The sequence below is a fragment of the Polistes canadensis genome, unplaced genomic scaffold (assembly GCF_001313835.1).
Source record: "Polistes canadensis isolate GaletaPanama2010 unplaced genomic scaffold, ASM131383v1 scaffold_84, whole genome shotgun sequence".
NCBI classification, from domain to species: Eukaryota; Metazoa; Arthropoda; class Insecta; order Hymenoptera; family Vespidae; genus Polistes; species Polistes canadensis.
Window position 1 is genome coordinate 254,978 of NW_014569631.1, and position 16,179 is coordinate 271,156.

At 30.0% G+C, this 16,179-nt stretch overlaps 1 protein-coding gene across 5 annotated transcripts in view; it reads left to right on the top strand.

Annotated features, from left to right (window-relative positions):
- The first annotated feature begins 1,928 nt into the window (after positions 1-1,928).
- Positions 1,929-16,179, top strand: part of LOC106786832 (M-phase inducer phosphatase) — an 82,445-nt gene continuing 68,194 nt past the window's right edge. Inside the window, exons 1-3 of one of the 5 annotated variants that reach the window (XM_014748650.1) lie at positions 2,486-2,500; positions 2,826-2,982; positions 4,288-4,508. In XM_014748650.1, coding sequence (XP_014604136.1) covers positions 4,307-4,508 — 202 coding nt within the window. In that variant the 5' untranslated portion in view covers positions 2,486-2,500; positions 2,826-2,982; positions 4,288-4,306. Of the gene's footprint in view, positions 2,187-2,485; positions 2,501-2,747; positions 2,983-3,549; positions 3,564-4,287; positions 4,509-16,179 lie in introns of those variants that run through there. The other 4 variants (XM_014748652.1, XM_014748649.1, XM_014748651.1 and 1 more) reach the window with 4 other exon arrangements.

A 16,179-nucleotide genomic window follows, 5' to 3' on the forward strand; every position in this document is an offset into this window, starting at 1 on the left:
TTACTAGTATTGCCTGATTTCCCACTTTGACGGTAACATATACATATCAAGTGTTAAGATCATTAATTAATTAGTAGATGATTTTTATTTAACTGTTTTATTGCGTATAATAAGATAATAATGATAATACTAAAAATTGTTACTATGTGGGTGATTGTTACGTAACTTTCATCCTCCTCTTTAATTTCATTTTTTGAGGGAACATACGGACAGCGATAGACCCTGTGTCACCGTATACGCCAGATTCAGTTTTGTATATATATATATAGATATATATTATATACATGAAATTTGATCAATTTAAATTCGACGGGTCAATGAGCATTTTGTGAACCAACGAGAGAGATGATACCATAACTTTCCTAAGAGTTCAATGAGGATCTTATATTTTTCATTTTTATTTTCCTTTCACTCTTTGCTTCTCTATTTGTTTATTTCTTTTTTTTTTTAATATTATTCCATGAGTGTTTAGAGAAAGGATTTATGTTATATAAAATTTATTGAATTTATAGGGAATTAAAAAGAAATAAAAAAAAAATAATTTATTATTCATTGTGCAATTTCAAAAAACTACGACCTGTTGCATATGATCATGTTTTTATATATATATTTAATAGTAGATAATAATTTTTTTCATACTAATAAAAGAAAAAGTCCTTTTTTTTCTTTTAGTTGAATAAATATATTAAATAATGACCGAAGGCATCATTGTATATAATTCTTTGCATTCTTTGGAATTCATAAATTGTATCATATGAAGCCAAAAACATTAAATACTCGTAATATATGCCCTTTTGAGAAATTATGCATCTAATTATTGTTTTCAAAGTACATTTCGTTAGTTTATTGATTTACCGTTCCATACAGTCATTAAGTATTATTACATTAATTATAACTAATATTAAATATACTGTTAATAAATTTTTCCGGCCCCCAACATCTTTTTCCCACAAACAGTACGAGTCATCATAACGAAGGGCGCAGTGTTCCTTCTTAAATTTCCTAGAAACTAACGGTCTAATTCCTTTGACGTATTAATTTTAAACGATTAAAATTAACCGCCACATTCTCCACTTCTATTTCACATATTTTATCTCACCAGATCTGTATTTTATTGACACTATTTCTGTTTTCTTTTTATAACTATTCATATAAACTTATTTTACAAAAAACTTTATTAAAATTCCAAATATTCATTTCAATAAACTTAAGCATAAACTTTGAACAGGCGAAAAATTAGAAGTACACAACACACAACACACACACACGAGCGTATACAAGAACACAGTTTGAAATTTAAATCTCCTAGAGGGTAGGCAACCCAATCGGCGTCCAGGTCGAAGAGTAAGGGAGGAAGCTGTAATGTTTCTCCTATATGTTACACGAGATGATTCACATATATACTATCACCTACACCCCCTACATACATGAATATGTGCATGTAACACAAGAGATTGCCGCGTGACTGTTCTCGAGTCGCTCGAGTAACCGAGTAACGGATTGTTCGCCATATCGTGGGCGAACTCTTTTACATTTATACTACATAATGTATATATATATATATATATACACATAAAAGATCACACACGAAACTGTCGACTGTTACGAAGGGTCTGGACCCCCCATAATACCAGACGGCGACATTCGGTTCTCCTATACATTTATGTAGTATGTGTAGTACATATATAAATCCTCATCTATTTTTCTTTTTCACCCACATATGTGTGCGCGTACACACATTTACAAACACACACATATATTAGGTTGTAATAATAAGTTGATATTGTTTTTGCTATTGATTTATTTAAAAAATATCACATGGGGACTTACTGGTTAATCCAAATAAATGTATATAAACATATAGAGATACACATAACATATGTATACGCACACGTATACATATCTTCACATGCACATAAAAATGTTCATATATATATATATATATATATGTATGCGTTCGTTCACGCACTTATCCGTCTTCCTACACCTCCTTCACCCCGACCATCTTTCAGTCACCCGTTTGCCTCCCTCGATCTGTTCGTTCTCTCTTCTTCCCTTTTTTTTCTCCTCTTCCTGATCCCGCGTCTCGAGGTCGTAGTTGGTGCTTTGTTTATCGCAAATATGCTCACTTTAGTATACGCCTTCCATGAGAAGACAGTGAAGCCGGACAGTCAGTTTATGTCGAGGTGCCATCCAATAAGGATCGTCGCGTTAGATTTATCATCATTTTTGATCTCGATTTTTTTTTCGGTCATATTTTCAATAGATTTATTATTATTTATTATTTTGTCATTGTCGTCGTGAACGTTGATATATTAGAAAGAGAGAGAGAAAGATCGATAACGTTCGTAGATTTCCGGGTGCCATTTTTTGTCCCTTTTTATCGATCGTTGCCACACTATTTGGATTCTTTTTATCTCTTGTTGTTTGCTACGATCATCTTTCAAACGATCTTATCGTTTTACTAATATTTCTTGTATATATACAGGAATTTATAAATGTACGCTAATATATAAATTAGTAAAGTCCGTTAACGGAAATTCACACATATTGTTTAATTATAATATTATTATATATTGTATTATAGATTACAATAAAAAGCACTTGCTTTATAATTAAAGTAAATACATTTTTAATGATAAATGTTGATTAACGAAAAAATATCATTCATATGAAAATATCGATTTTATAAAATAACATATACATATATGTATCATGTATAAGTAAGTGTATATATGCATATATACACTTATATATATACATTTATCGCGGTTGGATAGTTCGTTCGCAAATAAATACTTACAAGTCGAGTCGTGTGTGAACAGGCAACCGTCGCAGTTGGCATTGAACTGCATATCTCAGTCAACGTTTGGTCTCTCGATTAATCAGCTGATATTTCTCTCTATCAAGTGTATATATACCACGCCTTCTTTGTCGAGATTTTATTGTTGAATTTCTGAAATTACACATCGATTTATAAAGGTTTTTTTTTTCTTTTTTAAATTAAAATTCATGTTTTCAATTATTAGAAAAATTATATAGGATTCAATTTTATTTGAAATTGTTTAAAAGTAAATGAATAAGTTATGCAGAAATTTGGCGACCCTTTAAAATGAGATAAAAATGAATTTAAAAGAATGAATTATGGATCTTAAATTTGGTGATATTTATTTTTTTGTTTTATAATATTACTAACTAATAGAATAATTTTGATATTTTTTATTATTTAGTTGTGCTGACAAGGAAAGAGGTAGAAGTAACATGTTTTTTTTATATTTGATATATAAGCGAATGATTTCAAATTAGACATTATTTATTTATGCATTTATCTCAAATTAAAAATAAATGTTACTCGTACATTTTTCCTCCATAGTCACTCAAATATAAATATACCAAGTTATATGATAGTTCTTTTTTAGGGTAATAAATAAAAAAAAATTTTTGAAGTAATATTTATTATACTATCTATTATTAAATAAGTTATTAGCAAATTATTGTAAAATAGCATTAAAAAATAAAATTGACTGCTATTTATATGTGATCAGTATTTTTTAACATTTTTGGTTAGTATTTTAAATAAATAATTAATAATATTTATAATAAAATAACACACATTATGCATCTTGTATTAATCTGCAGCTCACGTAATCCTGATACAACCTTTCCCCTATTTTAAATATTGACTATCTATTTAAAATACTGACAAATTATTTCTAAAATTAAGTTGTTCGAAAAGTAATTTTGTTTTTTGTACAGAAGTTTCCATTAATTGCGTTTATTGATACTTAATCTTACTCTAAACCTTAAAATCATTTTACATTCCAGCAACAGACATTTCTGACGTGATTTAAAACCTCCTTGTGTTTCGAATTGTCAAGTAGTTTTATTTTGGTATCGCATCAGAAATGGCAAATTAAAGTCAGCATTTCCTTATATTTTTAATTTTTTATTACCGTAAGGGTACTAATGCAGTGCGTTTAGGTCGTTCTGTTGAAGTATAAAAATAAAAGTCAATAATGGATGTTGATTGTTGCATAACAATGCGAGAAATAGTCGAGAAGTTGAATTTATCAAATCTAACAATTTGAGATCATTTAAAGCGCCMCTTTTTTAATAACAAAAATTTTCTTTTATTTACAATTGAAAAAACGAAATAACTTTTCTATTCTAAAATAATTGATGATGATAAAATATAATAATTTTACATCGTAGAGAAATCAACGTTTTCTATTTCTTTTTATGTTCGACATTTTATAGATTAAAAAATTTGTCTTTATTTATTCGCAGATACTGAGACGACATATAAATGAACAAAATGTCACATATGCGTCGAGTCGTTCCGTTAAGGAAAATTACAGAGGACGAAGACAATTTTTCTCAAAAACATGAAGATTTATCACTAGAATCACTAGAGATAGTCTCACCGGTAACTAACATGATTCGTGATTTCAATAAATCTACGATCTCGTCTCCAGAGGATGATCCAAATAATTTAGATCCGTCTTTAGGTAAGTTTTTTTATAAATCATATTCTTTAGTATATAAGTTTGTTAAATATATTTTTTTATATTTAATCTCTATGCGCAGAACATCTAATTTTATTTACATTTCTATTATGATTTATTTATTATTTCTTATATTTGCTTGTGTTAATATATTTTCTTTCAAAAACTTTCTTTTTTAACTATTACAAAATTGAATTTAATGTCTATTTACTTCAATGTCTAGTTTATTGATTTTTACCAATCAAATAAAATAATTTTTTTTTAATAATTCGCGTACAGTAATCGGTTTTAAATGTTGAGTTAAAATTCTGCATTTAATGTTATTGTTTTATTTTCGAAATTATTGACTATGCGATAATTATAGTCATAAATATTGTTTTATTTATTTTTCAAGCCGGTATTAAGTTATTACCCTATAATTTGCATTCAATTGTAAAAAAAAATATAATTTTTGTGTTAAATATACCGGTCAGTTGACTGGTTATGGTATAAATAAGTAAATGCATATTATATAAATTGTCGGTAGTTTTAGTGTTAAATTCAAGCTAGTTTTTAGAAAACTATGAATATTTCATTAAGATTAGAAATCCAATTATTAAGTTACATTAACTTTAAACGTATCACGACCGGTCAACTAACCGGTTTTATAAATTTTGAATTAAAATTCCGTAGTCAATTTGATCATTTTTCATTATTTTTTTGTTTCTATTTAATAATTATAATTATAAATATTTTTTTATTATTAACTCTACATTTATTTAAGATCGTTAAGCGGATCAGTTACGGTATAAATAAACTGTCGGTAAGTTTAATATTGAAGTCGAGTTAGTTTCTTTTTAAAATAAAAAGTAAATTCAATCCCAATTAGAAATCCAATTTTAAAGTTAAATTAACATATTTATCACGACCGGTTAAGTAACCAGTTTTACATTTTAAATTTTAATTTTGCATTCGGTATTATAACTTTTCTTTATTCGACTTTATTTTAAACACAATTGTAGTTACACATATTCTTTAATTATTATCAATTTTTTATTTATTATTGTAAAAAATGTAAACTTTTGTTAAAGATCGGAAATTTTGTCGTTTAAGATATGGATAAATATAAAAAATTGTCAAAATTAGTTATACTTGTATATAATCCACGATAAAAGAGTTAAATCATGCGATTGAAAATTCTGTTTTCGTGAAAATAATCTAACGTGCATATTTCAAAAAAAAAGTCAAATTTGTTTAAAAGAGTTGGTCGGAGAAGAAACACACACACACACACACACACTAATAATAAGCTCTCAGGGCTGGTCTACGAGAAGAGGCGTGTATCAGGGAAGAAACAGGATGGTATGGGGTGAGAGGGATTTCCCCGTCCTTGAGAAGTCCGGGGATGTCTGCCTCGTCTTTGAATTCCTCGACCATCGTCTTTAAGTACTTCGCGGTTCTCATTCTATTTAAAACCTTTCCCTAAATTCAACTCTAATTCGCTAAAAATATATTTGTTTTCATTGGCAATTAAACAGCTCTTAAATAATATCATTAACGTATACCACTAATTGTCAAATTAATCAAAATAACAAGTAAAAGTTAAAATATTTGGTTGTTCGTATTTTTTTATTTAAAAAAAAAAAATGTGAAAGTATAGAAAAGTACATTTATTCCGATTTTTTATGTCTTTTTTTTTTTAGACAAAGAAATCGAGCGACAAACATATGCGTTAATAATTATAACAGTGTTAACTGAGTGAAAACAAAAAAAAAATGGTATATAAATAAATATTATATTTCAAATTATTTATATTTCCAAATATAAATCGTAAAATAAATTACAAAAATTGTTGATTATTTGAAATTAATTCGCTGTCATAATTATCGGCGTATGTGTAACAGTTCAATACAAAAACAAAATCAATAAGTAAATTTTAATTGAAACTTTTACACACAACAAATTAATCGAATAAAAAAACTTTCAGTTAAACCTCGCGTTACGAAAAATTAATCTAGACATCAAATCATAAATTCAACGAAGTCATTCAACGAGTCTATTGTTCTAGTCTGTTGTTTAGAAAAAAAGATAGGTTATTATTAAGAAAAGGCAATAGAAGAAGAGAGAGTGATGGGCGAGTAAGGTTTGGGGTGGGGGGAGGGGTTTGGGAAGAAAGTAATATAATTGAAAACAGCTTGCCTTTGAAACTCTTTGAAGCCGTGTCGATAGGAAAAGTAAAATGCGATAGATTCAGTTGTATGTTATTGGGAGCATCTTGAGACGGAATCCTCGAGTGGTCACATGAGGACCGTTGAGCACCCCTTCCTAACCAAGAGGCAAGTAGTAGCTCGTGCCGAACTTTTAGACCAGGTGCTCACCTGCCTTTTCGTCGGATGGCTGACTGGCTGGTTGGTTGGTTGGTTGGTTGACTGGTTGGTTGGTTGGCTGGTTGGTTGGCTGACTGGTAAGCTGGTTGGGTTGGTGCCCTCTTTTGCCCTGGCGGGAGCCCAGACTCTGTCTTGTTCTCATTCTCTTTCTCTCTCTCTCTCTCTCTCTCTCTCCCTCTCTTTTTGTTCCCCTCTCTTTTTCACGTCCTATTCGTCGTCTTGGTGAACGGCATACTCTACGTATAGTCTTCTTCCTTTCGCATACTTACGCATGGATGTCTCTCTCGCTCGAAGGGCACTGACCTACCCCCGTAATACGAAGACCGTTAAGAGATCAGCTGTTCGGTTCGCAAAAAGCCTCAGATTCGCGCGTTTCTTCCTATCGCGACGGGACACCCATTTGGGTCCTCTCGTTCCCTTGCGATTTTTAAGCACTGGTGGGGGAGGGATGTAATTCTTAGCTAATATGTAATATTCTTCTACTTCTTTTTTTTTTATTATTAGATTATTTATGTATTATTTCAAACTCTTATTTATCGCGTCTCGTTGTTAATCATCTTATTATTATTATTATTATTATTGTATTATTATATCGTTTGTCTTTATTTTATTTTATTTTTTTGTAATAATTGCATACAATTAATTGTTTAATTTATCGTGTATTTAGTTAATGGTATTACTGTTTTTCATTATACTCTTATCATATAATATTAATGTATTTTTTATTTTATAAAATTTTTTCATTATTATATCACAACAGTCACATTATATTAATATATTTTTTATTATTATTATTTGATAGATATTTATTTAATTTACATTCTATATAAATGAATACGACGATCGGTTTCGTTTAGTGTGCAGTTTTGTTGCTACGTGAAAACATGTCCGTAGCGAATGGGCTAAGAGATAATGAAGATATTTGAGTTTATAATCTTTTGATATAAAAATACAATTATATATTATTGTTGAGTGAAGAAAAAGAAAAAAACCATTAAAAATAACCCATTACCAAATTGAAAATGTTACTAAAAGCAATAATTATTTTTACACCAACCCTAATAGTATCGTAATATCGACTTAGTTTTTGCCACATGTTGTCCTCGTTCTCGTTCGTTACCCCGGAAATACGTTGCACGTTTCTAAGGGGTAGAGGTAACTTACTGTACGCACAAAGTTATAGATCGTGGTACTATTATATTTCGTAAAATTTATTTTCTTTTTCTTTTCTTTTAATAAAAAAGAAATAAAAAGAAACACTATTTTTCATTATATCTATTATTTTTATTTTCGACAAAATATATTCAATGTAAATTTGACATAATTTTTCTGTTTTAAATGTACACCCAAATTAATATATACACTAAAATAAAAAAAAAAAACCGTGTACTTGAAAATCAGGTATATATAAAATAAGATCATATAAAATAAAAATAGAATAAATTAGAATAATTGTTGAATATAGTTTAGAAAAAAAAAAATTAAATTATATAAATTAGAATTAGAAATTAATCAGAAATTAATTGAAGTAGTAAATGAAATAAAATTATAAGAGTGCATTCGCGGATATATTTAAATTAATAAACAAAATATAATTCATATATACTTATTAACGTGTAAAAGTAAACAAAATTATCATAAATTGAAGAAAACAATAGTTGATGAAAAAGAAAAAAAAACATAACTTTATTCAATATCATTATTTGACCAGTGAGATGATTTTTAATCATGTTAAAGTTAATAACAAAACAAACTTTGCATTAACGATATTAAATTGATTTATTTCCATACGCGTGTTAAACGAAAATCGAGATTCAATTTATTTATTCATTTAATCGTATTTAATAAAAATCATTGAAAAAAAGGAAGGAATAACAAGGAAAAGACTAGTCATACTTATAATTCGTTTTTACTTTCTTCCGTTCATTTACCTTAACACGAAAGAAGGTGGGAAGGGCTCTCGCCTCAGTGAACGAGACAGTGCTAACTATACACGTCCAACGGAAAACGCACTGACGATGAAAACATTGCAGCGTAAGGTGGAAATGCACCTGTTTCCATGCAATAGTAAACTTTATTGTTTAAACAGCTAATATAATCAAGGAATTTTCGATAATATTTTTCACTTAGCTCTTCTTCTCCCAGGCTCCCGCCCACCCCTCTCCACAGCTGTTCAAAAACTTTTATTCCTTTGAAATCCCAATTTACATGGTCGTCTTGATTCATGATGCTGACCACCATAACATGTACTCATACAATCACCCATCCCCTCCGCAAGTCAACCTTCTTAAACTTCTTATATTAAAACTTTCCCATCGTTCGTAAGAATCGTTCCCATCGGACGACAGTTACAAACAAATCCGACAACTTTTATCGTGTTCACATGAAATTGACCGAAGTTTAATATTTGAAAACGTTTCTCAACAACTTTTTTCCGTTGAAAATAATATTTAATAATATTCGGAAATATTCTAATTTTTATAATTATCAATTAATATAAGACAATGTCAGTTTTTTTTTAAATCAAATATAATATTTACGTCGTTGGACCTTTTTTTATTTGCGTCAAAAGCAACTTCGATTTTCCGGACATTTTGGTCATTCTTATTTTCATAATTAAATACAAATCTTCTTTATGTATCAAACAAATGAAAACTTTGAGTTTCCTCAGTGTCGAATAAATCACCGTAAATTTCAATTTGCTCATCACCAGTAAAACTCAAAATTTTATCCGTCTGAACACTCTTAACCTTGTATTTTGAACTTTTTCCAATAACTTTCTCATAGAACGTGCATGATTAGTAAAATTGATTGGTGACCCGTTCGGAAACACAAAAATCGTGTCCTGTTGATTCCAAAGACGCGAGCCCTTTAGTAGTATTGGATAGATTTAAGAAGGTGTTCTAAGAGAAGTGACCCAAACCGAACGTAAAAAGGGAGAATAAAAAGACACTTTTATACAAAATTTAGGAAACATTGTTTTCAAATATTCTTTTCCATAAATATAACCCGTTTAGTGAAATTGAAACATATTTATATTTACCTAAGATATTTATATACTCAAAAATAAGAGTGTATCTCTATTGATAAAATGTATAATGCATATAATGTATATCTAAATACGTTGTACAATAGTTGAAAATGATGGGGCAAGACAGGGAGGATGGTTGTGATTGTGATAAAGGTAACAAAAAAAGAGAACGGCCGAAAGGAGAAGCGGCGGCAACCAACCTTTTCTTGGCCGATGGCTTTCCGATCGGGATTTAAAATTTAAATATCTTCGAGAAAGAAGAGAGTGCGTCAAAGAATTGTGTTAGGAATAGAGGGGCAGAGGAGAGGGGGTTCGTAAAGGGTAAAGGGCAAAAAAGTAACAAGAGAGAGAAGGAGAGAACGACGATGAGGGGAACGAAGGGGGTTGTTGGGGGGAGAGGAGGGGTGGGACAAGGAGAGAGGGAGACGTAAAGGGATTTAGTACCTTTCAGATCTTCGACGGGACTCATTAACATATCCTGTAAGGCCGGTAAGGCAGGTCGCGCAACATTTTCGAGTATGGAAGCTTACACTTTGGCAACCTTTAACGGTCACAGACCGAATAACTAATTGTGAATTCTTTTTTCTTTCTTTTACTTTTCAACATCGCGAATAAATATTTCCCTAACGAACCTTTTTCAATCGGTAAGAGGAATATAAAAACAAAAGAAAGTTTTCATGACATTGTTGCGTTAATTAGAATGTAATCCTGATATTTTTTACGATTCGGTATGATAGGTATTTGGGATCCTGGGAAAATGATTTTTCGTCTTTGAAAGATAAGAGGAGGTGATTTGTATTGTTGATAGGTGGAAAAAATGGTTTAATCTTTAAATTTATAACAATTTTGAAAGTAAAGGTAATTGTTTTTTTCTGCGAATGTGAAAGCCTAGGTGACTGTTATTTTAAATATAAAAAAATGAAGCATCGATCTCTCTCTCTCTCTCTCTCTCTCAAATTCAATTAGGCTTCAAATTGATAACAATTTTAAAAATAAATTTATTCATTTTTGTTCGTTAACGATTCATATGATTTTAACTATATAAAATATAAAACTAAATAAATTTGTATTTAATTCAAAATAATTAACCAATAAATTAAATTCATTAGCGTTAAAATCGACAACAATACTAAAAATGAAGTTAATCGTTTATATCCATGAACCGTCCATAATAATCCAAAGGTCTGTTATTATCAAAGAAGTTGCCCATCCCAGATTGAAATCTCTTTTCTCTTGTTCTCTCTCTCTCTCTCTCTCTCGTTTTCTCTTTCTCATTTTTACATTGGTGTCATAAATGAACGGCAAAATTCGTCGCCGTTGATCGTAGGTCTCTCTTCGTGGGGAGGCCTTTAAAGCCTTCTTCCATAGATATCCGTTGGGTGAAAAATTCGTTGAGCGCGTGTCGGCTGCCACGATTTCAACCCCTCATCTTCTTCTTCTTCTTCTACTTCTACTTCTCCATGGTCTCTTTTTCTCTTTCTCTCTAATGCTTACCGAAACTGCAGCCTGAAGGTGAATACTGGAAGAGGGTAGGTTAGTAAGGAGATCTATGTAAGGAAACGAACGGTACGGGACGAGTAGTTAAGAAGAGGGTGAGGGACAGACTGAGAATGAAAGATGAAGTGAGTAAAAGATGGGTGTTAAGAAAACGAGAGAACAGAGAAAGATAGATCCAGCGAAAAAGGGAGAGTTCCAGTCAGCGAACTATTAGTGGTGGTGGTGGTGGTGGTGGTGGTGTTGGTGGGTATATGCGTATTACCAATTCTCCCAGGTCCCTGTTTTCTTGTACACACGACACTGGTTTTCTCGTCTGGTCTTCTCATCTTGTTTCGTTTACCACATCGTTCTTTTTCTCTCTCTCTCTCTCTCTTTCTTTTTTTATCCATACATTTATTTCTCTCGTTCTTGCTTCTACAAATAGCAAGAATCATTTCGAGTATACACTACCGAGGAGCAAGCGTACTTACTATAATACATAATACTCGATTACAAATTCACCGTAGTCGTTACACCGTAGACATTTCACACGAATGCAACTTTTCCTTGGTCGAACATTTTTTTTTTTCTTTATCTTCTTCTTTTCCTTTCTTGAGAATAACCGTTAAAGGATTTTTTTTTCTTCTTCGTTATCATACATTTTTTATCTCTGTGTATATTTTTATTTAATATAAGTTGATCGTTGATCAAATCAAATGCATTGGAGAGAAAATTGATTAAATTTTATAGATTATTATTTTTTCTTTGAAGCCGGATAATTTTTGTCGATCTGTAAAAATATTTGACATATAATATACCACGCGTTCTTGGGAATCTTTTTAATATTAAAATGAAATGTTGAAAACACGTATGATCAGAAAATTCGACAAATTTGTATTTAATCACCATTGCTTAATTATTTCTCGTCTTTCATACAAACGCATGCTCCTTATAGTCTATGTATGGATTTACAGACGGAGTTCTCAATTTACGTCTCGCCCAAACGTTTCTCACCCTGTTGTAACCCCCACCCGTACTCTCCTTTTCTTTCCTTTTCGTATTTCTTCTTCTATTCTTTCATCTTCGCACCACGCGCCTTCCTCTTTGTAATAATTAAACGTGAACGCGTGCAATATATATAGGTATATACGAGGTGGTAAAAAATAAAGGATTCGATAGTTCATGATTGTTAAAATAAATTGAAGTTTTAAAAATAAACCAAAACTATTAGCAATATCAACTAACAATAAGATTCGTAGACCCAAACATAATATATTAGACCCCATTAATTCCTATTTAAAAGAATTGAAAATAATCGGGCGTTTCATATTTAATTATCTAATATATAAAAATCATAGATATTCGATATTGGTATTGCTTTTATTTCAATGCAATTCTGATATCTACGGATCATAAATTAACGTACACTTTCAAATATTTCTCGAACTAGTGTATTTCCAAGCAAATTCTTCTTTGTATATTCAATATTTTATCAAAAGGCTCACTTACGATATCTAACTCTGATAAATAATAAAAATTTATTTACATCGAAGTGAGAGATTAATTTTAAGACACATGTTAATCAGACATTTTTTCACTCGTCTTTTTAGTGAACACTATAAGCTTTTCAAATATCGAACTCTTTTTTTTTTTATCACCCTGTATATATCTATACATATATGTATATAACGTATGACAAAAGTCAGAGTTCTCTAGACTATGCTGCACAAGGTGCAAACCATTGTGCGATCTATCGCAGATGTAAATTAACGGGTGCGCTTTTTAACGTTCAAGTACGGGATGCGGAAATTTACGCACGGTTAACGTAAATTTTTCTTTCGGAGATTAGACTAAGAAGAAATAAAATTCTTCTTCGTCGTATATATAAGATGTGTTTATTTATTATTTATATAATTTTAATCAATTTTTTTCAATTATTAGTGAAGTTTATTTAATATATATATTGATATTTATTTATATATTATATATTAATATTAGTCATTTTTTTCTCTATTCAAATATATCTTTTTTTTTTGTTCTCTTTTTAATTTTCTGCTCTCGACCTATCGCAATTCACTCAACACAATATTTATCTACACCATGATCATCGTATTATAGTGCATAATGTAGAGCGTATGCCAATTTACCCGATGTCGTGCATACACGCAACACACCATATGGCGTTATCTTCCTACTTCCTTAGCAATACTTTTTTTAGTTTATTTTTTAATAGTTCACGCTAATTAATTCGTACTCACAGATATATGTATATATATACGTAAATATTATTCTATGTAAATCATGAACAACAAGTAATTCGCGAGTCGAATGTGATTTCATAAACAATATTGAATTTTATTGCTATTTCTTGTGTGTTCAATTTTTATATTAATAATTTATAGTAGTATAATATCGTAGTAATATTATAAATGTTTTATATGAATGTGTTTAATAATTCATATTATTTTTGTAAACATTTATATGTATGTTCAAACTGTTGTTTGAAGCAATTCCACAATTAAAGGACAGTTATAAAAATAAAATTATGAAAGTAAAAAAATGTAAAAAAAAAACAGTTTCCCATATCTAACCTATAAAATCGCTAACTCACCAACTCTTTCAAACGTTCAAATAAATTATTTCAAACAGATATTCAAGGTGTGGCCTTAAAGCTACATCTTTTTAATAGTTTAAAAATATCTACAAAGTATTATATAAATAGCTTTCATTATGAAAACTGTCCCCATCTGTGTTCTAATGCTAATAAGATACTTCAAAATATATTCGAATATTTATCAAACCTATCTTACACTTCTAATACATAATATTTCGTATCCCCGTAGCTTATGCAGCGTTAATTTTGTCGAATATTTCAAAGATCCTTGTACTTTCATATATACCTGGTGTGACTATGTCCTTTGGTCAGATAGGGACCAGACAAAGCTTAGCTCATTACCGCTTCACACAGAGAAAGGGTGTAACAATGACTCGTTATCCAAGTTAGAAGGTCCATAGTTAATGTTTTGCGTTAATGCGTCGTCGTGAATCATCCCATCAACCCCGAAGGGTTCGCGAATAACATACAACGGTTGTGTTCGTTTTCACCCTGCTGAAGAAAGGAAAGAAAAAGGGAGATAGAAAGAGATAGAAAACTTTCCTGCACGAGCTACGGCACGCGACCGTTGAACGTGGGAGTCTGTGCATGGTGATATGCCACTTGAAGGGATTCATCGTGGTGTTCTATAGAGTAGACCATGGTTCCATTTGATCGATATTTTAGTCCGTTGAAGGTACACACATTTGATGCTACATTAAGAGGGTCTGTTCCATTGTTGTAAGCATTTCGAAATATTGTCATTTAAAAGCGTTTTATAGTAACCAATAATATTTCAATAAAATATATTTTATTATAAACATAATTATATAATTATTTAAAAAATGAAATAATGTTCATTTTTAATAATTAAATGTTGTTAATTATTTAAATTAATAAATTAATGTCATTTGTTTGACAATATAATCCAATTTTTTAAAATTAACAAATATATTTTCTTAAATAATTGTTTTTAACGGATAAACAAATAGCGTTGTTTAATTATTATATTTTCTTGGGAAATACATTTGTTTGTGTATATTATTTATCATTTCCAGAAAAGGGACAGGAAAATAATACATATGTAAGTGAAAATAGTTGGGAAGAAATTAGAATGTTAATTTTTGATCGCGGTCGACGGTCACGGTGGGGTAGGTTGCACCTGTGCAAGGCTCCGTTTCGAATGTAGGTATAACACATGGCACATAGGGTTTCCTTTCTTGGTGCGTACCTTACCTATTTGATCGTCCGTAAATTCCCCCATTGCGTAGGTAGGTTCCTCGATCATTACCTGCGTTACTTGGTGCCATCGAACCCCGTGCGCGAAACAATGAACCTTTCGTTCCACTGCGAATCCAGAGACATACGTTACACCTTGAATTACGACTTTACCTTTGATCGACCTTCTTTTGAATATTTTTACGAATAAAATCTGTTCTAATCGGCTTATCAAAAATATAGGAATTCAATTTCTTCGAAAGAACGTATTGTTCTTTTCACACACACAAATATTTATATAAATATTTATTTATTTATTTAGTTTATAGTACAGACAAGTGTGACGTTGAATTTTTCTCAAAACAAATGGCAAGATGGCAGCCATTTTATCGATTTTTTGAAGCATGATAAAGTTAGAAGTATTGTACTTTTTTAATACCTATATTAATATAACGGAATATTTTTTTTATATCATATAGAAAAATTAACATTACTTTTCGAATGTTTTATTCGAATTTATAAAAATACAAATATGAAAAGTTCTAGTGGGGTGTGTATGCTGTGTGTGTATATATCTAATATATATATATATGAGATACGTCGATCGATAGTTATTACGAGATATGTTTGTCTATGAAAAGATGAATGAAGATGTGACATATCTTTAGAGCATTCGACATACTGCAAAATGATTGTTGAAAATTCTTATAATTTTACTTCATTAAATTTCGTAAGAATACAATTTCAGAGTAACCTATATCATTTTATTTCAAAAAATTCTGTGCTTCAAAGAGTTAAAGGGATATTACAATTTTTTTTATCAATATATATCGGTTTTTTCGGAATTTATTTTCTTGAGAAATTAAAAAGATACAAAGAAAAAATTTAACTATAAAATATTATTAAAAATATTTATAGTTATAAAAATTCGAACATCGTACTATTCAGCTTTTTGAGGGATTAATGGGTTATGTGATCTTTTTCTTTTTA